General features: G+C 41.6%; 1 protein-coding gene across 1 annotated transcript in view; it reads right to left on the bottom strand.

Moving 5' to 3' along the window:
• Nucleotides 1-10,324: 10,324 nt before the first annotated feature.
• LOC143657560 (collagen alpha-4(VI) chain-like) overlaps nucleotides 10,325-21,899 on the bottom strand; it is a 115,978-nt gene continuing 104,403 nt past the window's right edge. Inside the window, exons 35-38 of the mRNA XM_077130092.1 lie at nucleotides 19,379-20,062; nucleotides 17,558-17,654; nucleotides 16,555-16,787; nucleotides 10,325-11,720 (exon numbers count right to left, since the gene is read on the bottom strand). Coding sequence (XP_076986207.1) covers nucleotides 11,548-11,720; nucleotides 16,555-16,787; nucleotides 17,558-17,654; nucleotides 19,379-20,062 — 1,187 coding nt within the window. The 3' untranslated portion in view covers nucleotides 10,325-11,547. The remainder of the gene's footprint in view (nucleotides 11,721-16,554; nucleotides 16,788-17,557; nucleotides 17,655-19,378; nucleotides 20,063-21,899) is intronic.

Raw genomic sequence — 21,899 nt, 5'->3', positions numbered from 1 at the left:
TAAATGGAATCCTACTCTATTCATACTTCTATGTCTATTCTTTCACTCAAAAATATTTTCTGTTCAGCCTGCAGCCAAATCTTAATTCAGCTAATCCACTAATTTTCATTGGTGTACACAACAATTAATGTATCACAGCATAATCACCCATGCTTTAGTTTGCTAAATTTGCTATAATGCAATATAGCAGAAATGGGTTGGCTTTTACAATGGGGATTTACTAACTTACAGATTTACAGTTCTGAGGCTGTGAAAATGTCCCAAATCAAGGCATCAACATGTGATTCTTTCTCCCTGGAGACTGGCTACTGGTGACCTGGGACTCCTCTGTCACATGGCAATATCTGCTTGTCTCTTCCTTCTCTACGGTGTTTCACTGTTTCCAGTTTCTGACTTCAATGGCTGAGTGCTGCCAGAGTGCAATATACCAGAAATGGAAGGCAATATACCAGAAATGGAATGGCTTAATATTAGTTTCTGTGTTTTCTTTCTGTTTTCTGGGTGTCCTTCTCTCCAGCTTCTCTGCGTGCTTCTTTGAATTTCATCTCTTGAAAAGGACTCCAGTAAGAGGATTAAGACCCAGCTGGAGCATACCTCACCTGAAATAACCTAATCAAAAGGTCCCACCCATAATAGGTCTATACCCACAAGAATGGATTCGTTTTAAGAACATGATCTTTTCTGGGGCCCAAAAAACCTCCAAACCATCACAATCCCCTTTGCTGTTGATGGACACATGGGTTGCTCACAGTTTGGAAGCTTTAAAAAATGCCGCTGTGGGCACCGTCTATGAATGTTTATGCATCCTGGTGATCACATGCATGAGTTTCTCCAAGATACATGCTAAAGAGTGGATTTGCTGGTTCAGGGTATTTGTATTTACATTGCTATTAGGAATGCCTAAATGTTTTCTAATTTTCACTCACAAGAGCAATTTTTGAGAATCCCTATTGCTTTGATTTGGACATTTTCATGGCTTCAGAACTATAAATTTGCAAGTTAGTAAATCCCCATTGTAAAAGCCAACCCATTTCGGGTATATTGCGTTACAGCAAATTTAGCAAACTAAAACATGGATGACTACGCTGTGATACATTAAATGGTGTGTCACCAATGAAAATCACTGGGGAGAAGCTTGTTAATGCTGCAGTAACAACACCAAAATCTCAGTGACTTATAATAACAAAGGTTTATTCTCAATCATATTTCATACTCATTATGGTCAACTATTTCTCCATGATATCCTCAATCCAAGAGTCAGGTTTATGGAGTAATCTCTATCTAGAACATTGCTGTTCTTTTAGATTTTATTTTTCACACACACATACACTACACATATATATTCATGAATATACATATTCATATCATCTATAAATAGAGATTAAATTACTTGTCCCTTTCCAATTATTCTACCTCTAAATACTTCCTCTAATGCAATTGCACTAGTGTTTCATACATATTAAGGCTATATTATTAGATGTATGTGATGTATACTTTTATTTTTTATCATTAGAGACTAACCCTAATGACTAGTAGCTGAGCGTGGACACAAGAGCAAGCCCAGGTGGGGATAGAGGAACCACTTACCAGATCCCAACCCAAATTCCTCACCACAGAATAAAAAGCTAAATAAATGGTTATTGTATCAAATAACCGAGGTTTTGGGTGATTTATTACTTGACAAAAATTAACTCATACAGAAACCATTACCTGCAAGTGGAAAGCCAATGTCACACAAACCTAAAATAGGAGGGATTGGCATTAGAATTCGGTGATCTGCGAAAACAGCAACGTTAACTCCAGATAATAAAGAAAACGGTGAAGAAACTGCCATGGAAAACTGGAAAAATGTCAGCCCATGCTCAAGAATAGTGGAACAAATGGCAAAACTCACCTGTGTTAACTTGAAATGTGAACCTCGCATTCCTGGCAAGATGATTCCCAGGTAGAAAGATGAAAGTGTCAGGTGACTTCTTTTAGTAGTCTCTGATAAGAGATGAACTAAAGAAAGAACTATTTTTCTGCATGCTTAATTTAGAGGGAATATACTGAGCAAGAAACATTTCTCTCATTTCCAGTCTCCTCAGCCAGAAAATATTCCCACATGAAACAAGACCTGGAGACAAATATCAAATCAAGGGTATGGCTGTAAGACTTTTTGTTAAGAACTAAAGAAAAACTTACTAGATTCTCTCACCTAAGGAAAAGAGCTTCCAAGAATCTTACAGCTTAAATCATCCCACAGTAGTCTGACGTGCCCAAATCAGTGATGGGCAACATAAGAGAGAAAAGACCATCTTCAAAACAATTTTGATGTAATTTTTGTGGAATGGACTCAAATCAGCTTCACAAGACATTCATAAAGATTTTATTAGAGTTGGCCATGCAAACGCAGCACCAACTGGGACAGGAAAGGATGATGATTGCTTAAATTGCAAAATGGCCTCTGGGCCCCCAAATTTCTAGGTACATGAGGCAGGCTGAGAAAGCTACACAGCTGACAAACTTTTCTTTATAAGTATCCAAGAAGTGTGATAGAAAAAGAAAGGCACTTGAGAGGGCTCAGTCAACAGCTGAGGAGAACAATGGAGAGCCACTTCCAGGAAACAGCATGACGCCCTAATTAGGCCACATTACTTGGCCTCAGAGTAGGGGAAACTGGCAACATTTTTTTCAGTAGGATTTTGCAGTTACTATGGAGCAGTGATTATTACTGCTTCCCGTTCTTTCACATTTTTTAAAATTTTTTTTATTAATTAAAAAAAAGAAAAGAAATTAACACAACATTTAGAAGTCATTCCATTCTACATATGCACTCAGTAATTCTTAATATCATCACATAGATGTATGATCATCCTTTCTTAGTACATTTGCATCGATTTAGGAAAAGAACTAGCAAAACAGCAGAAAAAGATATAGAATGTTAATATAGAGAAGAAAATTACAATAATAATAATAAAAAATATATATATATATAAAAAGGAAAAAGAAAAAAAACAAAAGATACAAACAAACAAACAAACAACAACAACAACAAAAAACTATAGTTCAGATGCAGCTTCATTCAGTGTTTTAACATAGTTACATTACAATTAGGTATTATTGTACTGTCCATTTTTGAGTTTTTGTATCTAGTCCTGTTGCACAGTCTGTATCCCTTCAGCTCCAATTACCCATTATCTTACCCTGTTTCTAACTCCTGCTGGTCTCTGTTACCAATGATATATTCCAAGCTGATTCTCGAATGTCGGTTCACATCAGTGGGACCATACAGTATTTGTCCTTTAGTTTTTGGCTAGACTCACTCAGCATAATGTTCTCTAGGTCCATTCATGTTATTACATGCTTCATAAGTTTATTCCGTCTTAAAGCTGCATAATATTCCATCGTAGGTATATACCACAGTTTGTTTAGCCACTCTTCTGTTGATGGACATTTTGGCTGTTTCCATCTCTTTGCAATTGTAAATAATGCTGCTATAAACATTGGTGTGCAAATGTCCATTTGTGTCTTTGCCCTTAAGTCCTTTGAGTAGATACCTAGCAGTGTTATTGCTGGGTCGTAATCCATTCTGCCAGTCTATGTCTTTTGATTGGGGAATTCAGTCCATTAACTTTTAGTGTTATTACTGTTTGGATAATATTTTCCTCTACCGTTTTGCCTTTTGTATTATATATATCATATCTGATTTTCCTTCTTTCTATACTTTTCTCCATACCTCTCTCTTCTGTCTTTTCATATCTGACTCTAGTGCTCCCTTTAGTATTTCTTGCAGAGCTGGTCTCTTGGTCACAAATTCTCTCAGTGACTTTTTGTCTGTAAATGTTTTAATTTCTCCTTCATTTTTGAAGGACAATTTTGCTGGATATAGAAGTCTTGGTTGGCAGTTTTTCTCTTTTAGTAATTTAAATATATCATCCCACTGTCTTCTAGCTTCCATGGTTTCTGCTGAGAAATCTACACATAGTCTTATTGGGTTTCCCTTGTATGTGACAGATTGTTTTTCTCTTGCTGCTTTCAAGATCCTCTCTTTCTCTTTGACCTCTGACATTCTAACTAGTAAGTGTCTTGGAGAACGCCTATTTGGGTCTATTCTCTTTGGGGTGCGCTGCAGTTCTTGGATCTGTAATTTTAGGTCTTTCATAAGAGTTGGGAAATTTTCAGTGATAATTTCTTCCATTAGTTTTTCTCCTCCTTTTTCCTTCTCTTCTCCTTCTGGGACACCCACAACACGTATATTTGTGCGCTTCATATTGTCATTCAGTTCCCTGATCCCCTGCTCAAGTTTTTCCATTCTTTTCCCTATAGTTTCTGTTTCTTTTTGGAATTCAGATGTTCCATCCTCCAGTTCACTAATTGTAGCTTCTGTCTCTTTAAATCTACCATTGTAGGTATCCATTGTTTTTTCCATCTATTCTGCTTTGTCCTTCACTCCCATAAATTCTGTGATTTGTTTTTTCAGATTTTCTATTTCTTCTTTTTGTTCAGCCCATGTCTTCTTCATGTCCTCCCTCAATTTATTGATTTGGTTTTTGAAGAGTTTTTCCATTTCTGTTCGTATATTCAGCATTAGTTGTCTCAGCTCCTGTATCTCATTTGAACTATTGGTTTGTTCCTTTGACTGGGCCATATCTTCAATTTTCCGAGCATGATCCATTATTTTCTGCTGGTGTCTGGGCATTTAATCAGATTTCCCTGGGTGTTGGACACAGCTGGTTGAAAGTTTTTTCTGTGAAATCTCTGGGCTCTGTTTTTCTTATCCTGCCCAGTAGGTGGCGCTCGTGGCGCTCATCTGTCTGCGGGTCCCACCAGTAAAAGCTGCTGTGGCTCCTTTAACTTTGGAAAACTTTCGCTGTGGGGGCGGGTCACCAGCCGAAGCGGCTTGGGGGAGGTGCCAATTTGAATCTCGCAGTCGGCCCGGGAAACTGCGTGTGGAGGGGGGGCGCCAGCCACCGCAGCTTGGGGGAGTGCCGGTCCAAATTGCCCAGCCAGCCCGAGACTCCAAGCGTGGCGGGAGGGCCCCGCTATCCAACGTTCCTAGTCGGACCGGAAAGCCACATGTGTGGAAGGGACCCCGGTCGCCAGCCGCCCCGGCCCGGGGAAACGCTCGCCCCTTGGTGATCTCACCACAGCGGATTCTCCCTGCCCGTTCAGCCATTCCAGAATGGGGTACGCTGTCTTTTTGGTCTCTGTCATGGCTCCGGGAGCTGTTTTGTATCGTTTCTGTTTCTTTAGTTGCTGTTCTGGAGGAGGAACTAAGACCCGCACGTCTTACTAAGCCGCCATCTTCTCCGGAAGTCTCTTTCACATTTTTGAATGGAGTGTTTATTTCAGTTGTCCTATTCCTAAAAGATATCGGGAGATACCTCCAGGCCTGATGTAGATCACGAGATCTTGGATTTAAGGCTTAAAACCTTTACACTTTGTAGGGTGAACTTAGCACTCTGAGCTTGGTGCTGTAACTGGATGAGACTTTAAGGTGAACTTAGCAGATGCCAGATCTGTTTCAAGTACATTTGAATCCTAAATTTAGGCTACCAATTGATTCATATACCTAAGATTTGATGTCAGTCAAACTTTCTGTGTCTTAATTATTTCATCGGAAAAATTCAAATCACCAAAGCAGTGCTCATGGGTAAAAACAAACAGACAAAAAACTTGTAGTTCCCCCAAAATGTCATATTCCATCCTTCCATGCTGTGGACCTTGGCAATACTTCTGGGGAAATGCCTTTGTTTCCTTTATTGAAAAATACTTAATAGTCATTTTACTTTACTTAACTTATTTACTTTACATTTTTGCCATTTTACTTTCATAATAAAGACAAGTTTTTAATTTTGATGAGGTGCCATTTATCTGTTTTTTCTTTTGATGCTTGTTCTTTGTGTTTTAAAGTCTGAGAAACAAGACTTATTTTTTCATGCATTTACATTTTAGCACCTGTAGGAAGTAAGAAGCAGAGTTACAGACCAAACAAAACAATACTATAGTCCTGGGATGAATCATTGCCCAAATAGTTACCTTTATGACAGGTCATTTCTTTATGCTACATTGAACCACTGCCTCGTGCCCTCTCCTTTCGGTCTGAAGAATTCCTTTTAGAATTCATCGTAGAGCAGTTTTCGCTTATCTGTGAATGTTTTAATCTCTCCCTCATTTTTGAAAGACAGTCTTGCCTGATAGAAAATTCTTGACTGGCCTTCAGCACTTTAAGTATTTTACCCACTGCCTTCTTGCCTCCATGTTTTTTTTTTAATGAGAAATCAGCATTCAGTCGAATTGGGACTCCTTTGTATGTAATATGTTGCTTTTCTCTTGTAGCCTTCACCTTGTCCTTTGCATTTGATAGTGCAATTTAATAGACGATAGGTCTATTTTTCCTCATGTTTATTCTGTTTGGTGTTCTCTGACCTTCTCGAATGTGCATTTTCACGTTTTCTCCAAATTTAGGGATTTCTCTATCATTATTTCTGTGACTATTCCTTCTGCCCCTTTCTCTCTTTCTTCTCCTTCTTCAATAACGCATATAGCGGTGCACTTGATGGTGTCCCATAACTGCCTTAAACTGTTTTCCCATTTACTATTGATTTTTTCTTTCTGCAGCACAACCTGACGCATTTCAAGTGTCTTGCATTCAATTTCATTGATTCTTTATTCTTCCAGCTCCGGTCTGGCTCTTGAAATCTTTCTGGCCATTTTTCCATTTCAGTTATCGTGGTCTTCAACTCCATTAATTCTTTTCGGTTCGTTTAAAAAAATTTCTATCTCTTTACTTAGAATCTCATATTGTTCATTTATTGTTTTCCTGATAGCCTCTCCTTTTTTACTTTACTTCATTTTCATGATCATTTTTTAAAGGTTTTGTTAGGACGACCACATTCTCATCTTCTTCATTGCTTTTTTCCTGTATTTTTGTCCTCTCTCTTTGGATGGGCCACATTTCCTGTATCGTTGTCTTGTACTCTTTTTGTTGCACACTGTACATTTTAAAATGTATTTTAAAATGTTAACTCTGGGATTTACTCCCTGGAATGCCTGTTTCTTTGCTGGGTAACCAGCTGGTAGTAAGACAGATTTCCTTGAGTTCAGCCTTCCTATCAGGAATGCCTGCCCAAGGTGAATGTGGCACACAGTGTTTTTCCTGGTCTTTCTGGGCATGTGTTTCAGCCTAGGGTTTTGCTTGTTAGTTGTTTGCAGGAGGTTGGTTGTCCCCTCAGTTTCCCAGGAGACACACCTCCCTCTCCTGGGTATTTGATGCTGGTAGGCCTTTGTCCCAGAGTGTCCACCTCTATAGTTTTTTCACACTACTGCTGTCTTGTACCGCTTTTGCACAGAGGACAAATTCTGGGAGTAAGGTCATCCCAGAGATTACTTCCCAAGTCAGTCTTTTTCAGCCAAAATAAGGCCAGAGACCCATAAGGGGGTAAAGTTCAGCTCCAGGGTGCCCTGGGAGGGGATGAGGAAGGGCTCCAAAGGCTTCCCCAATGGCCCCCTCTGAGGCTGAGCTTTCCTGCTCTGTCCAGCATACGCAGCCCTTCAGATGACAGTTCCCCCAGAGCCCTGAGGAAGTGCTGCATCTTTAAATCTCCACCTCCACCCCTGTCCTGAGAGCGTTGGAACAGCAGTTGCCCTTAGAGCTGGAACCAACGATCCAAATTCACTAATCAAAAGCCATGATCAGTGGTTGTCAGCTCCCAACCCTGTTCTCAAGGAGGAGGATGTTTATGCCCCTTTCTGTGGCCAGGGACTGGACCCTCCCAGCAGCCGGCCATGGGAGTGGGGACTGGGCACCGTTGTCACAGCATGGAGACAGAAATTTATGGTTCTCTCCTGTAATTTACCTGCCTTTTCCTCCCGTTCTTCCCCAGATGCTGTACCACGTTCTTCTAGCCTCTGAGAGTCTCAAAATAGTTGTTGCATACAGTCCCTGGCTGTTTACTAGTTGTTTGGGTGGGAGGTGAGTCCTGGAGCTCTCTACTCTGCCATCTTCCCCGGTTAGTCTGTCATTATTTCTAAATAGAAGATACTACCAAAAAAAAAAAAAGAGTTTAAACTTTCTTTCCCCTTCCAGTTGACTAGGGTAAGAGGTATAAGCAATATTGAAAGGCTGCATGCTGAGATAAGAAATGCACTAAGGGTCAGAAGACGACCTTGATTGTATTTCTAAATAGTCTCACACTAACCAGACTTTGGACAAACATCTCACTCGCTTTTCCCACTTCCCCACCCTCTAGCCTCAGTTTCTCCTTCTATAAAAAGCGACCGAAGTAATGTTGTAAAATTCTTTCATTAACTGTAACAAAGGTACTATATTAAAGCTAACTGTCAATAGTAGGGGGATACAAAAGAGGGTATGGGATTTTTTCTTTATTTGTGAAAGAAATGGGAATGTTCTCATATAGATTTTAGTGGTGAATGTGCAACTATGTGATTATGCCAAAAGCCATTGATTGTACACTTAAGATGGATTGTATCATGTGTGAATAAAACTTAAAGAAAAATAAGTAAAAACAAAAAGAAAAAGGGACTGAGGAGTGGGTGGCACTACAGCAGTGATTCCTAAATTACGTTCAGTGACACACTGGGGTTCTGAGCAAGAGCCTCAAGGGTCACCAAAAGAATATCAAGGGGGAGGCAAAGTGGGAATCTTCATTATAATGGATTCTGATGATTAGTCAGGTTTAGGAATTACTGGGTAAAATGTCCTCTAAACAGTAAATACTGTTGATTTTGCATTCACATCTATTTCCCCTTTTGAGAACAATTCCCTCATTTCTCCACTCCTCTCCCAACCCCAATGCACGTGGTTTGGGTGAAACTGATCCCCCATATACTGCAGAGTGGGCACTTGCCCCAAGTCTGGTCCATTTAAGCGTTCCTATTTCCCAGCTCTCCTCCCTTATGTGGAAAGAGTCTGCTGAAGAATGAATCACCCTAGAGGAAATCAGAGTTAGAGATAAAGAATAGATTCCAGAGGGCATTGATCAACTCGTTCCAGCTAGAATCTGGAGTTACCCCTGGATTTTTCACTCGTTGAATCGATAAATTCCCTTCTGAACTGAGCTTCTATCAAGGCCAACTCAATGACTTTACTTCTAAAATGCCATTTGGGGCCACCGAAATTCCTTTCACAGTTCAATCCTTGAATCCAGAGCAGGAACGTAGAGCCAAGCTTGCTTAGCTAAGCAACCTACAGATTCTAACACAACCTTGGCTGGATAGAGGAAGACACTTGCTGATCCATTCTGGGAGGTCCGGGCAGGATCAGTGAGCCTCTCCATAGGGCAAATGAGGACAGAGTGTTCACAGATCAAATAGATTCCCTATGTAGCCTCAGACCCTTGAGCAAACCCAGCTGTTTCCAGATCCTCTTTTAAGTACCCCAACATAGGGCCAGCCAGAACCACCGACAGCATCTCAGGCAGACAGCAAGGTCAAGTCCCTCTGTGTCAAGCAAGAAGTTTCTTCTGCCTCGGCCCATCCTCCTTCCCTGTGGCTCTGACCTTCAGAATTATCTGATGGCAGCTAAACAAAGTATAGAAAGAATGGAGTGGAGCAAAAGGAGCTCTGTCCAGGGACTGAGAACCTGAGTTCAAGGACCAGTTTCTGGTTGCGTGTCTGGGTCAAGCCACTTCGCTTCTTTGAGGCAGTTTTCTCATTCCCCAAATGGGAAAACAATGCCAACATCCCAGGTGGGAGATGGGAAATACATGAGATGAAGTGGGAAAATGTTTAATAAACTTGAATGCACAAGTGGGGACTGATATCACCTAAAACAATCTTTCTATTTCTTGGTTACATAGTCTCTATACCTCAGGGTTTAAATGAACTTTCTGGCAGAAATATGAGTTGCTCCACAGAAGAGAAATCCTGCCACCTTACAAATGGGAGGAGAACTGCAGCTGGGAACAACTTTCCAAGGGTGGAAACAAACAGCACAGAGGAAGGACCCTCCCCTTGCCCCCACCTCAGTCCTCTTAACATTGAATCTTTGCTTTTGTGTTCCTAATTCCTAGGCACAGGCATGGCAACATAAGGATAAGAAGTGGAAAACAGATCACAACTAAATGACACACCCTCCTCAGGAGAGATAAGCTTGGCATCTGTATGCGTAGGAAGCTGGGGTCATGCCTAGAAGAGAAAACCAAACAAGCTCCCCACACTGATCAGCACTGCCAAGCCACAAGGAACATTCGCCGTTTCATTTCCAAAGTAAAAATGTTTTATTTAAAACTCATTACAACGTAGTGTGTTAAGGAGGACAAAAAAAAAAAAAAACCATAGGAAAATCCTACACACACTAAAATGATTACCTTTGGGAGAAAGGATTACAGGTGATCTGTATTTCTACACGTGTGTTTCTATATTTTACAAATTCTCTACGATGAAGAGAGTAGATGAAAATACTCGTCACAAAAATAGAATAAAAAGTTTAATGTTTCTATGAACATTTTGTATAAAGCAGTTCCCGGTCCCATTTGCAGTGTCTTTGGGATTTTAGAAATCACAACTTTCGTTACTGAACAAGGAATTTGCAGGACAGTGAGCTCCACTCTGGGTCCCTGGGGAGCAATCAGCCATGACTTGTGCCCTTAGGGAAGCCCCTCCCCAGGACCCTCAATTCCCAGGAGCTCCCCCTCCATGCAGGGCCCAATTCTTCCCTAAAGATGTACCCAACTCCAGAGGCCTGGACAATCTTGCAGTGAAGCAGAGGAAGATTTTGGAAAAAACAACAACAGCACAATTGTCCTCCCTATCTTTGCAAAACTTTTCATCTAGGTTGAACCAAGACCATTTGTCTCAACGTCCATTTTAATTGTTGCATCACCAAGTTTCAAAGGACAGAAAGAAGTCCCTGTAATTGATTACAAAGGCTTGGCTCCATGGAAGAGTAAAGGCTGTTTTCTCTCCATCAACTGTTTTACCACAAACTATATCATATCACCAATCCAGTGAAGATGTTACACATGGTCTTTCACCAAAGGACTTCATAAAGAATGCCTTTATTTCTGCACCAGATAGTAAGGATAAAGTTTCATATTGGATGTCCCTTTTTCCAAGCCCCTTCTTTGGCTGATATTTCCCTATTCTCTAATGGTAAAAAACCCATTTCCATATCAGGTTTGTTCTCTGCTTACATTGATTTTTCTTTTGCTACATAGCTCAAAAAGCTTTTAAAGTAATGCTATCGGTCTAGTTCAGGTTTCTTTTTCACTCAGTTACTAATCTGTTTAAATAACTTCCAGGAAAGTTTCAGTTACTTTTTTTTTTTACATGGGCAGGTACAGGGAATCGAACCCGGGTCTCTCTGGCATGGCAGGGGAGAACATCATGGGCCACCCTCAGTTACTTTTTTGACTACAAGAATTCAGTCCTTCTCAAGTCACAAATCATCTGGCCCAAGCCCTCACAGACAGGAAAACCTTCAGGGGTTAGCAGACTGACATCTGAGGTCACAGAGTGGGTTTTATTACTTATAAGCAACAGTTTGCCTCAGTTTGGTTATTCTTGATTTCATCAGCTACAGGAATGAACCTCTGCCTAACGCTAGTGTTTTGGCATACACTGAGCCTCACATTCTTCCTTGGTTTCAAACCGGTTGGCATTGCCCCCACAGCTGCCATCCAAGAACTGTTGGCAAGCCCACGCCTCCTTGTTATAGTACCATTTCAGGATGTAATCCTGGCACTCGCCTTCCACTGGATCCATGGAGCAAGGACCTGCGACAAAACAAATGCAGAGAGAGCTGAATTTCCTGCATGAGTTTGAGAGGAAAAGAGTGATGGTTTAGGGTTGCAGACCTGGTTTTGAATCCCAGCCTCACCACCAATTGGCTGTTTGACCATAGGCACTTAACCTCTCTGAGCCTCATTTTCCTCAACTATAAAAGCAATATTTAAGAAAAAAAAAAAAAAAAACTACATCAGATGTTTGTTGTAAGGCATCCTATAACATAAGTGAAAGATTCTATGCAATTTGACTATTATTTTGTATAGTGAATAGCATATCATAGATAAACCACAAACATTGTATAAATGAATGAATGAAGCATTCTGATGCCAAGAACTCCTCACTTGCTTTTTATGCTGATTTTTCTCTTCAAACCACCTTAATTTCTAGCCTAATGTCAAAGTTGCCCAGCCTTCAATGACATAAGCAAGTCCAATTTATTTATTATTTACTGTAACCTGACTCTTGTCCATTAAGTTAAGACACCTACTAAAAGAAAATGTGATGCTTCTGGAAAATGAAAAAAATAGCATTGGGAGTCAACAAGGCGCAAGAGAGCAAGATCTGGGATGCCCCGAGTTTTAAATCAGGCATTAATTTTCCCAGATGTGTAACCCCTGCCTGCTAGGGAATACAAATTCCTTTGGCACACTTTATATTATAGAGAAGTGTACTTGTCCCGTGTCAGCCCTGCAGCTCAGAATGCTAGCATCCTTCAAATAGTTCCCCTGGGCCTTCCAAATTCCCCTCATATAATAAAGATAATGCTATCAGAAAGCAAGAATTACAATCCATGATAGTTCTGAACCCAGGAAGCTACATTAGCATAACCATTAGCATAATCAGCACAGACTAGTTTTCTAGGAGTGACCAGATGTGCTGGACCCAAGGAGACAAGATACACTATTAGTGGGGCTTAGAATTGATAACGGACTTGTCCTACATTTTGAGCAGACACACTCGAATTTGCTTGCTGCATGATCCTGACTCTGGAGAGCATAAGATTGCAAGCAGCAAAGGCCCAGGAGAAGGAATCTAGTGAATGCATCTCCGAATTTTTGTCAGAGTCAGCAGAAAAGGATTCTGGACTCTCTAGACTCAAAAATAGATTTGTGGGGGATTAACAACTAGCAGGCAGCAGTAATTATCATAACTAAAGGATTCCAAACTGATAAGGGCTTGTTTAAGCAGATCAATTATTTACCTAGTGACATTGTGGCTTTTGCCTTTAGAAGCCCCATTCTTGCCTTTTGGGCTGGGAAACGGTCAAATGGACTGTTTTCCTAGATGACACTTCTAGAATAGCACTGTCCAGCAGAACTTGCTGCAGTGATGTAAATGTTCTATGTCTGTGCCATCCAGTACAGTAGCTGCTGATATTTGGAGTGTGGCTAGCACAACCTTGGAACTGCAATTTTTATTTTATTCCATTCCAAATTATTTTATTTAAATTTAGCCTCCTGTGGCAAGTGGCTATCAGTTTGGGTACTCTTGGTTTCATCAGCTGTGTGCAACACAGCTAAAAGAGTAAACCCTCAATGCTCTAAACAAATTATCTATAAGCTATGCTTTATAGCTTAACATTCAGTATGCCTCAGAGTCTTAACATTTCCTTATCAGTATGACATAGAAAATGGCATTAGGGACTAATACGTTTTCAGCCAAAAAATTATTGCGAGCCCTCAATTTTGCATTTCGCATTATTTTTACCACGATTATTAACTTTTGCTTTCTTGGCAGAATCCTGTTGCAGCAGCCACATTTTTACTCAAACGAATCTATGGAATGCAGGAACAAAGGATGGAAAAGGGGTAGGGAAAGGAGAGTTGGTGAAGTATGAAAAGCAGCTACGATGAAATTATACTTTTGCCTCGACTGGTGCTGTCTCACAGTATATGTGTTTCATAAAGTTGTCCTACTTAGAGGAGAAAATTAAAAAATGGATGTGTGCGCTCTGGAGATACAACACTGAAATTGAAAATATAGTGAGTCCAACCTGGCTTCTGTGAAGGGAGCTGACACTCATTTAATTCTTCATAGGTAGGTACAACAAGAGTTTGCAGGTGCTTTGGCTGAAATCAGCTTAAGATGTAGGGGGAAGAAAGGCCATGAAGATTTAATTCTACCTGGGGACCAGAAAGGACTCTAAGGAGAGATGGAGCTTGAGCTGGGTGTAAAAGCTGAGTAACTGTGAGCCAAGTGGATCCTGTGGAGGAAATGTGGGCGGGCAGGGAATGGGGAGCAATGCATGGGATCTTGGAATGGCTGGGCAGAGAGGCAACTGCAAACAGTGTGACATGTCTGCAGTGAAAGTGTATGTAGGGAAAAGCAGCCAGTGAGGCCACAGCAGTCTAATGCAGAGGACTGACTGCAGGTTTTCTGTGTCTTACCTGAGCACCTGGACTTTACCTTACAAACAAGAAGAATGTCATGGACAGATTTGCATTTTAGAAAAATTAATCTGGCATGGAGAGCGAATTGGAGAAAGGACAAATTGGAAGCAATGAGACCAGTTACACCCTAGATGAAAGTTCAGGCACTGAGAATGAAGATGTGGGAAGAGATGGGAGAGATGATGACAAGGAAACCACGCCAAGATGTGGTCACCAATTAGACATGGGAAGTGAGGGAGGCGAGGACAACACAGAGATGCCTGGTTCTGGCCTCCATTCCTAGGCCCAGGCAGGTCATTCCATTAAAGATAGTTGAGAAAGGAGGAGGAGAAGGCTTGAACGGGAAAGACAATGAGCTCATTTAGTCGGGTTTCTGTGAGATGACCATAGCCACGTCCAACAATGTGATCTGCAGGGCAGTTGGATTTACTGGTCTGAAGCTCAGGAGAGAGTTCAAAGTGGAAGATACGGATGTGGGAGTCATTAGGACAGAGGGAATAACTGAAGTCATAGTCGAACAGCTTGCCAAAGGAGTGCGGGGGGGAAGGGTTTGTCACATTTACTATGAAATTAATGAAGCCTAAGCCTCTCAAGGCCCTTCATCTGGGCAAGCCCCCTCTACATAAATGCCGCCTTTTGTACAGCCATTTAAATAAGTTTGTATTCTTTTTCTTAAAGAAGGTCCCCTGAACTGTATAAGCTTCGGGTCCTATAAAACCTGGATCCACCAGTGAGGACAGACCTAGGAAGAGGAACCCACAGGGATGGGCAGGTTGGAAGAGAAGGACAAGATGAGAATGCTGCCTCTGGAGCGGATTTGAAGAGGACCGTAGTGGTCAACAGCGGCCAAGGCCCAAGGAGTGCAAGCGAGAGACGACTGAAAGAGCCCTTTGGTCTTTCTTGACAGTTCAGAACAAGTGTGCCATCAAGGGCCAGTGCTTTTCTCCAAACTGTAGAACAGGAAGAGGAGGTGTGCAGAGATGCAGGAGGCTGTACCTCGGCTGCATTTACTTCTTTTGAGGAGACAGAGAGAGACAGAACACGATGGAGGAAAAAATGTGGAGGAAAGAGCTTGAGGATGAGGGTTTGTGAAAGTTTATGATGGCCTTGGGATGCAAGGGAGAGGGAACTGGCCCTAGCCACATAATAAGAGTGCAGCTGGGAAGTAGGAGGGCCAGTTCTTGAGACACTCTGTAACTGGGATTGGAAATGATAACCTATAAACTCCCCTCTATCTCCTTCACTTTACGTTTGTTGGAAAGGATGTTTTAGAGCAATGGTTCTCACTCATGTTTGGAGGTGGAGATCACCGTAGAAATCCCCAGACTGAGTGAACTGGTTTGATCTGAGATGTAGGCATTGAGAATTTTTAGATTCCTGGGTGATTCTAATGCACAGCCAAGACTGAAAATCACTGCCTGAGGGAAATTACCTGAGGATATTCTATACCAAAAACATTATAATTAACAAGGTAAGTTCTTCTATACTTAATTTTTAGCCTAAGGAGTTAAGCATTACTACTATCCCTGCTAAGAGCACCTACTCCTACATCTATTGGTTTTATTTACTTTTGATATATTGTGCTTTGGACTCTAAGAAGCAGTGACAGCATCAGCATCTTAACAGTTAACTCATACTGTGTATATGTGGCAAATACAAGAATTATCAGGTTTTATTCTCAAAATAAGCCTATGAGGTAGATATTCACATAATCCCCATTTTTCCATCAGCAAACTGAGACAAAGCAAGATTGAATAATTTCCTCAACTAGCTAGCTGCCCAAGATGGAGAAACATCTCGGCACCTTCAAAACCTCTGGGCAATTCTCTCTCACTTAACCTAATCAGAGAAGACCACACCACTTACTAAAACTCTTTAGGCTATCTTTTCCCTGACTTTAAAAAACTTGAGTCCGGTTCTCACATATCTCTCTAATATGTTTACTGTTTTGCTGAATTTGCTGATCACAGGTACGGGGTAACTTAGCATTTGAATTACTACATGCCAGACTCTGAACTTGATGCCACAGGTTGTTCTAATGGATCCCAAATGTTCCTTAAACTTGGTCAGAATTCATGTGGTACTCATAGATAAAGAAGGCTGGCTACAAGCTGGTGCATTTCCCTCAAGGTCAGGAAAACTTTTACCACTTCTTCTTCTCTGCACTGAAATACAGACATTCCATAGATATCTACCTCCATAATATTCTCGGAAATAATCTAGCTCTGGTTTGACAACCAGATAAAAGTTAGCCTTTATATGTTTTCTTAAACTTATTTCTTTAGCTGCATACATGATTTTGTGTGTTCGAAAGTGTATACAAAGCCAAAATGTGCATACTAACACTGTGCACAGGGATTTTTTCAAAAGGTAAAGATTAAAAGGGTGAATTTAACTTAAGGAGCAATGAATGGATGGTTTCAGTTTTTACCGTAGGCAGTGCCTAAATTTATTTCTCTTCTAGTTTCTTCTTGTTTCGCTTGTGTTTCTTGTTCCTTTTCTCCAGTGTCATATTCACTGTTGTCATGATAATTTCCACGTGTTTCTTGCTGTGTTACAGATGTCATCATGGCTTTGCTTTCCTCCTCTAGGAAAAAGTCTGTTGCTTCAAGTGCTTCCAAATTATCACCAAAGTCAGACATGCCATGCTGGGGGTTGGGCCACCTGTATAGAAACAATCCGTGTCCAATTGAATAACCAAGCCACAAGAGCTGAGAGATATGTATACCCACTGATATTACTGCATCACAGGTGCGAGCACTTTAGGTTTGAGATTTAAAACCTAAATCTGATGGTTAGGTTTTAAATCTCTGATTTAAAATGATGATTTATTGCATTAGCTATTTTCTTAGGCTTTCAGAGGTTTTGAACAAATATCAGAATAATGTTTAATGTTATCAAATTTTGTTTAAAAAAAGAAAGCCGTGTATTTGTGTGCAGATATGTGTTTATATGTTTATGTTTGCACATATTTACAGGCATATAAATTATATACCTTATACAATTTAAAATTTGAAAAGAGTATCCCCGATGGATACCACTGGGACATAGGATTAGAGGATGGAGTGATGCTGTGAAATGGAAATTTTTCATTTTATCCTTTCATATGATTATGTGTTCTTTTTGACATGATTACAACCATTCTATAATAATTTTTTTTTTCTTTATATGGGGAATCAAACCTGGGTCTCTGGCATGGCAGTTGAGAACTTTGTCTGCTGAGCCACCATGGCCCAGCACCTATAACACTTTTATAATAAACAATTTTAAAAATAAAAACTGTACTATATTAGAGTTGGCAAACCCATGAGCACCCCAGTCTCCATGGTTTGGGTCAAGTCAAGGACTGGCATGGCCTTTAACTTTCCATTAGGGAGACAGTCTCCTATCTGGGGACAAACCAATGGGACAACTTCCATTCGTCCTGAACCTACTTCTTGTAAGACATAACTGGGCGCAAACGCACGTCCCCACGGTTTGGGCCCCCACATTCTTCAATGAGCTCTGGGGGTGGATACTTGTTTGTATCACCTAAAGATAAAACAAAGGAATCAAATCAAACATAAAATAGAACAAAACTTTAAAATGAAACCAAATGAGCATAAAATAAAACAAAAGCAATCCTACACAGTAAGACATAAAATGAAATCAAATAACATGTAGAAGTAAAATATTAAGTAAAACAAAACAAACTGAAATAAAATTAAATAAAAAATTCATTACGGTAAAAACTCAAAAAGATATAAAATAAAATCAAACAAGTAAAATATAAAATAAAAACAGACGAGACAATAAAATAAAAACAAAACAAAAATAACAATAAAACCTAAAATGCTTCATATCCTGTATATAAAATATAAGAAAAAATCACAACATAATAGACTATAAAACATCAAATATAATACAAAAAAATCCTATAATATAAAAATAAAATTTAATGAAATTAAAACAGACTAGAAAAGCGATCTCTGCTTTTCCCTCAAAGATTCACTAAGGCATTAGCCATCTATTTCAATTCTTTCCACCACCATCTGCAACGATAAGGAAACGAAGGTTCAGAGGGGTTCACTCATTTCCCCAAGATCACACATCTTGCTAGTGACAGAGCTGGGTCTAGGATCAATTCACTGTTCTTTCTACCGTTCAAGTTGGAGAACACAAATGCTATGTCAGCACTTTTCTTCTAAAACATGCAGCAGACTTCCCATGTTCCTCCAATGACGAAAAAGTACATGTCCCTCAAGGTCCCTGATGGAATATTACGCCCATTTATAAATTAAGAAACTAATGTTTCCCAGCCAGGACGGTAAGGAGCTTCGTGTGTTACAAAGAGGCAGCCTGCTCGTGAAATGTTTTGGATTATGCACCGGCAGATGCAGCCCTGGACATGTGACCTGGGCAATACCGTACTCTGACTCCAATGCTAACAATCTCCATTATCAAGCTAGGGGTACAGATTTGCTATTGGCTGCCTTGAATCTGGTTTGACTAATTCCAACTGGAAGTGAGGGTGCTAGGTCAGAGAGGTGAGGAAGTATACCAATCAAGACCTACTATCAGAACCCTTGCTCTTTAATCTTCTCTGTTGGTTTCAACCACCCGACCTAAGATGGGAGACCCTAGATGCTTGTCCTTTCTCCCTCACTTACTGGAAAAACGTTAAAGATCTATGACCTCCATGGGGCCATGTAAACCTCTACTTTGAAATAAATATGCCATATGCCCTTGTTATTCAAAGTGTGGTCCAAGGACTGGCAGTATCAACAATCTCTTGAAAGTTTGTTAGAAATGCAGAATCTGAGGCCCCAACCCAGACCTACTAAACCAGAATCTGCATTTTAACATGATCCCCATGAGATTCGCCTGCACATTAGAGTTTGAGAAGCATTGTCATATGCTACTGGAAGAGTATAGTAATAAATACCGATAACAATAACTGTGCCTTATATTTGCAAAGCACTGATGCTTTCAAAGTCCCTCCATGCACATATCTGCGTGAAGGTTTCACAAATAGGGAAGTGGCTGTAATTCTTACCTTAGAAAATGAGAAAATTGAGAAGTTACATGGAAGCCTGAGAGGTTCAGGACTAGAAACCAAGACTAGACCTGGCACAGCGTCAGGGCAAAGAAAGGTTATCAGGAAAGGCAGATGCTCCCTGGGGGGCTGTGCACACCTCAGCAAGGATGAAAATGTAAAGGGCACTTGCCCAAATGCCCACCCCACCAGGGCACCCGGGGTCTCAGGGGCTACTCACTTTTTAGGAGGTTCAGGAAGGCCCGCATGAACCCCCTGGCATACTCCACCTCCTCGTCCGAGATCTCCGCCAGGTGCAGTAGATGCTGCTCCGAGGGGGGGCTGGCCACGAGCGCCAGCTCGGCCAGCTCTCGGGCCCCCACGTCCGGGCCCAACACCAGCACCAACAGGGTGACGCCCTTGCACTTGGCCTCGAGGGCTAAAGTCTTCAGCTTCTCTCGATCCCAGCTGCTGGTCTCGCTGGCCACGATGGCTAAGAGAACCCGCGCTCTTCGCGGCAGCCGGGCTGCCAGGAGCACTTTCTCCAGCGTCCACTCCAGGGCGTGGCCTAGGGCGGGGGCGCCCTGCGGGGGGTGACCCGCCATCTCAAGGATGTGTCTCTGCATTTGCATCCGGTGGCCGTAGGTGGTCAGGTGGAAGCCCTCGAGCACCGGTGGGAACCCCCCACCCGGCCAGAAACCGGGTGTCGTGTGCGTCACCAGGGCGACGCGTGCCCCGCGGTGAGACGCTCCCGGCTGCGCTGCCACCTCCAAGTCGTCGAGCGCGGCGCCCACTAGACTCAAGGCTCCGCGGTACAGGGCTGCGCTGACGCTGCGGGAGCCGTCCACCACCACCGCCAGGTCCATGTCCACCGCCAGGGGCCCCGGCGCGCCCCGCCCGCACTCCGGGGCTGGTCGGCACTCGTCTAGGGAGGAAGCGCAGGGACAGGCAGGGGCTAACCCATGCATCCTTTCTGTGCACGAGGCATTTCCAGACACTCAGTAAGGATAGCTGCTGCTGAGTGCTAGAAAAATTAACAGCGGTGAATGTCTGGGAAAGCACATAACATTGACTGCGAGAAGAGGGAGTGATCTAAACAAACCACATGAAATTGTCATTTTTGTAGATTAACAAAATGAGCAAATATCAGCAATTTTTAAACAGCCCAATAATATGGTCTGAGAATTCTTCATCAGAATGGTATGTGGGACTTTCTCTTTTTTAAGTAGATTCCCAGGCTCCAGCTACAGCAAATCCTTAGTGCACCCCAGGTATTCTGATGAACAACCTGGGGAGGGACCTATTGATAGTGCAAACCCTTAGATTTAGAATGGATGGGTGGGAGTTCTTAACTTGGGGCTACAACTCCCCAATGGATCTATGGCTATAATTGAAGGGGTCTGTGAAGATGGATGGGAGAAAATTACACCTTTATTTTCACTAACCTCTATCGAAATGAAATTTAACATTAGCAGTATTTGTGACTTGGTCACCAATAGAAATCACTGCATTTTCCACATGGTAGTTGTTACAGATAACTCAAAACTATTTACGGTCCTCACTGTTCCAAAATGATAACAGTTACTAGACTCTCTGCTAGATCTTGTTATTTATATGTTAATAAAGAAGTAAGTTTATTATTATATAAAAAATTTTAATATCTTGAGAATGCATTTTCAATGTAATTTTCCTTTTTAATCCTATTTTCTTTTACGTACTTAAAAACATTATTCAGAGGTGGCCATAGGCTTAAGCAGATGCCAAAGGCATCTATGGTACATTTTAGAGCATTAGTACAGCATTGAGGTTGAAGTCAAGAGCTATGCAGCCATACAGGCTGGTTCAAATCTGGACTCTGCCCCTACTTAGAGTAGGATACTCAACTGGCAAACAGCAAGGGAAAAAGGCCTTGGGCAAATTACAGTCTCCTTAGGGCTCAGTTTCCTCATCTGTTAGGTGGAGATCATGATGATAACCTACCTTATGAGGCTGTTTGTGAAGTTTAAATGAAAAATGAGTTAATGCATGCAGATGCTTAGCACAATACTTGGCTCATAGTAAAAGCTCAATAAACAGCAGTTAGTGTTATTCCATAGGAGAGGAAACTGAGGCCCAAAGAGGCAATGTGCCACGAGATGATGGACTGCGACATACTCTACAGATGGCAGGTATTGTATTTGACTTGAACACATTCTCAGACTCAAAGTTCTCATGGCAGTGGACCAAGTAGAGGAAGCAATTAAATTCCCTCTTAGGTTCATATACAGGCCTCACTCTGGTTCTGGGAAAAGTGGGTATGCATGTGAGCCCTTCACTCATAAGCCTGCATGGGTTTCAGCAGCAAGCCCTCTCCGGCACAGGGCAGTGTAAAGATGTGGGATATAATGATGGAGGCCGGGATCAGGAGGCATTGAGTGACTTGTCAATATCCCATTGCCAGTCAGTGATAGTTCCAGGCCTAGAACCCACGACTGTTAGTTTGGTGCTGTGCCCTTCACACCAGTATGCCACTAAGGCAGGAACAAGACCTCAGCCACCCACAAGAGCCTGGCAGGACGGGTAAACGAGCAGAGCAGGACAGAATAAGACGATAAGGCGGGGTTGGGATTGTGGGGCACTAGTGGACACTTGCCCCATCAAAAGGGGTCAGCCAATACTCAGCCCTGGCTGGTGGTGAGCACATGGGAATGGATATTTGTGATTTCAAGGCAATTCTGACCTGATATGAAATTCCAAGATTTTAAAATCCCATTTACACCAAG

Source organism: Tamandua tetradactyla, chromosome 15 (assembly GCF_023851605.1).
Source record: "Tamandua tetradactyla isolate mTamTet1 chromosome 15, mTamTet1.pri, whole genome shotgun sequence".
NCBI lineage: Eukaryota > Metazoa > Chordata > Mammalia > Pilosa > Myrmecophagidae > Tamandua > Tamandua tetradactyla.
The sequence above is the reverse complement of the archived record's forward strand: the minus strand, read 5'-3'. Positions and strand labels throughout refer to the sequence as shown.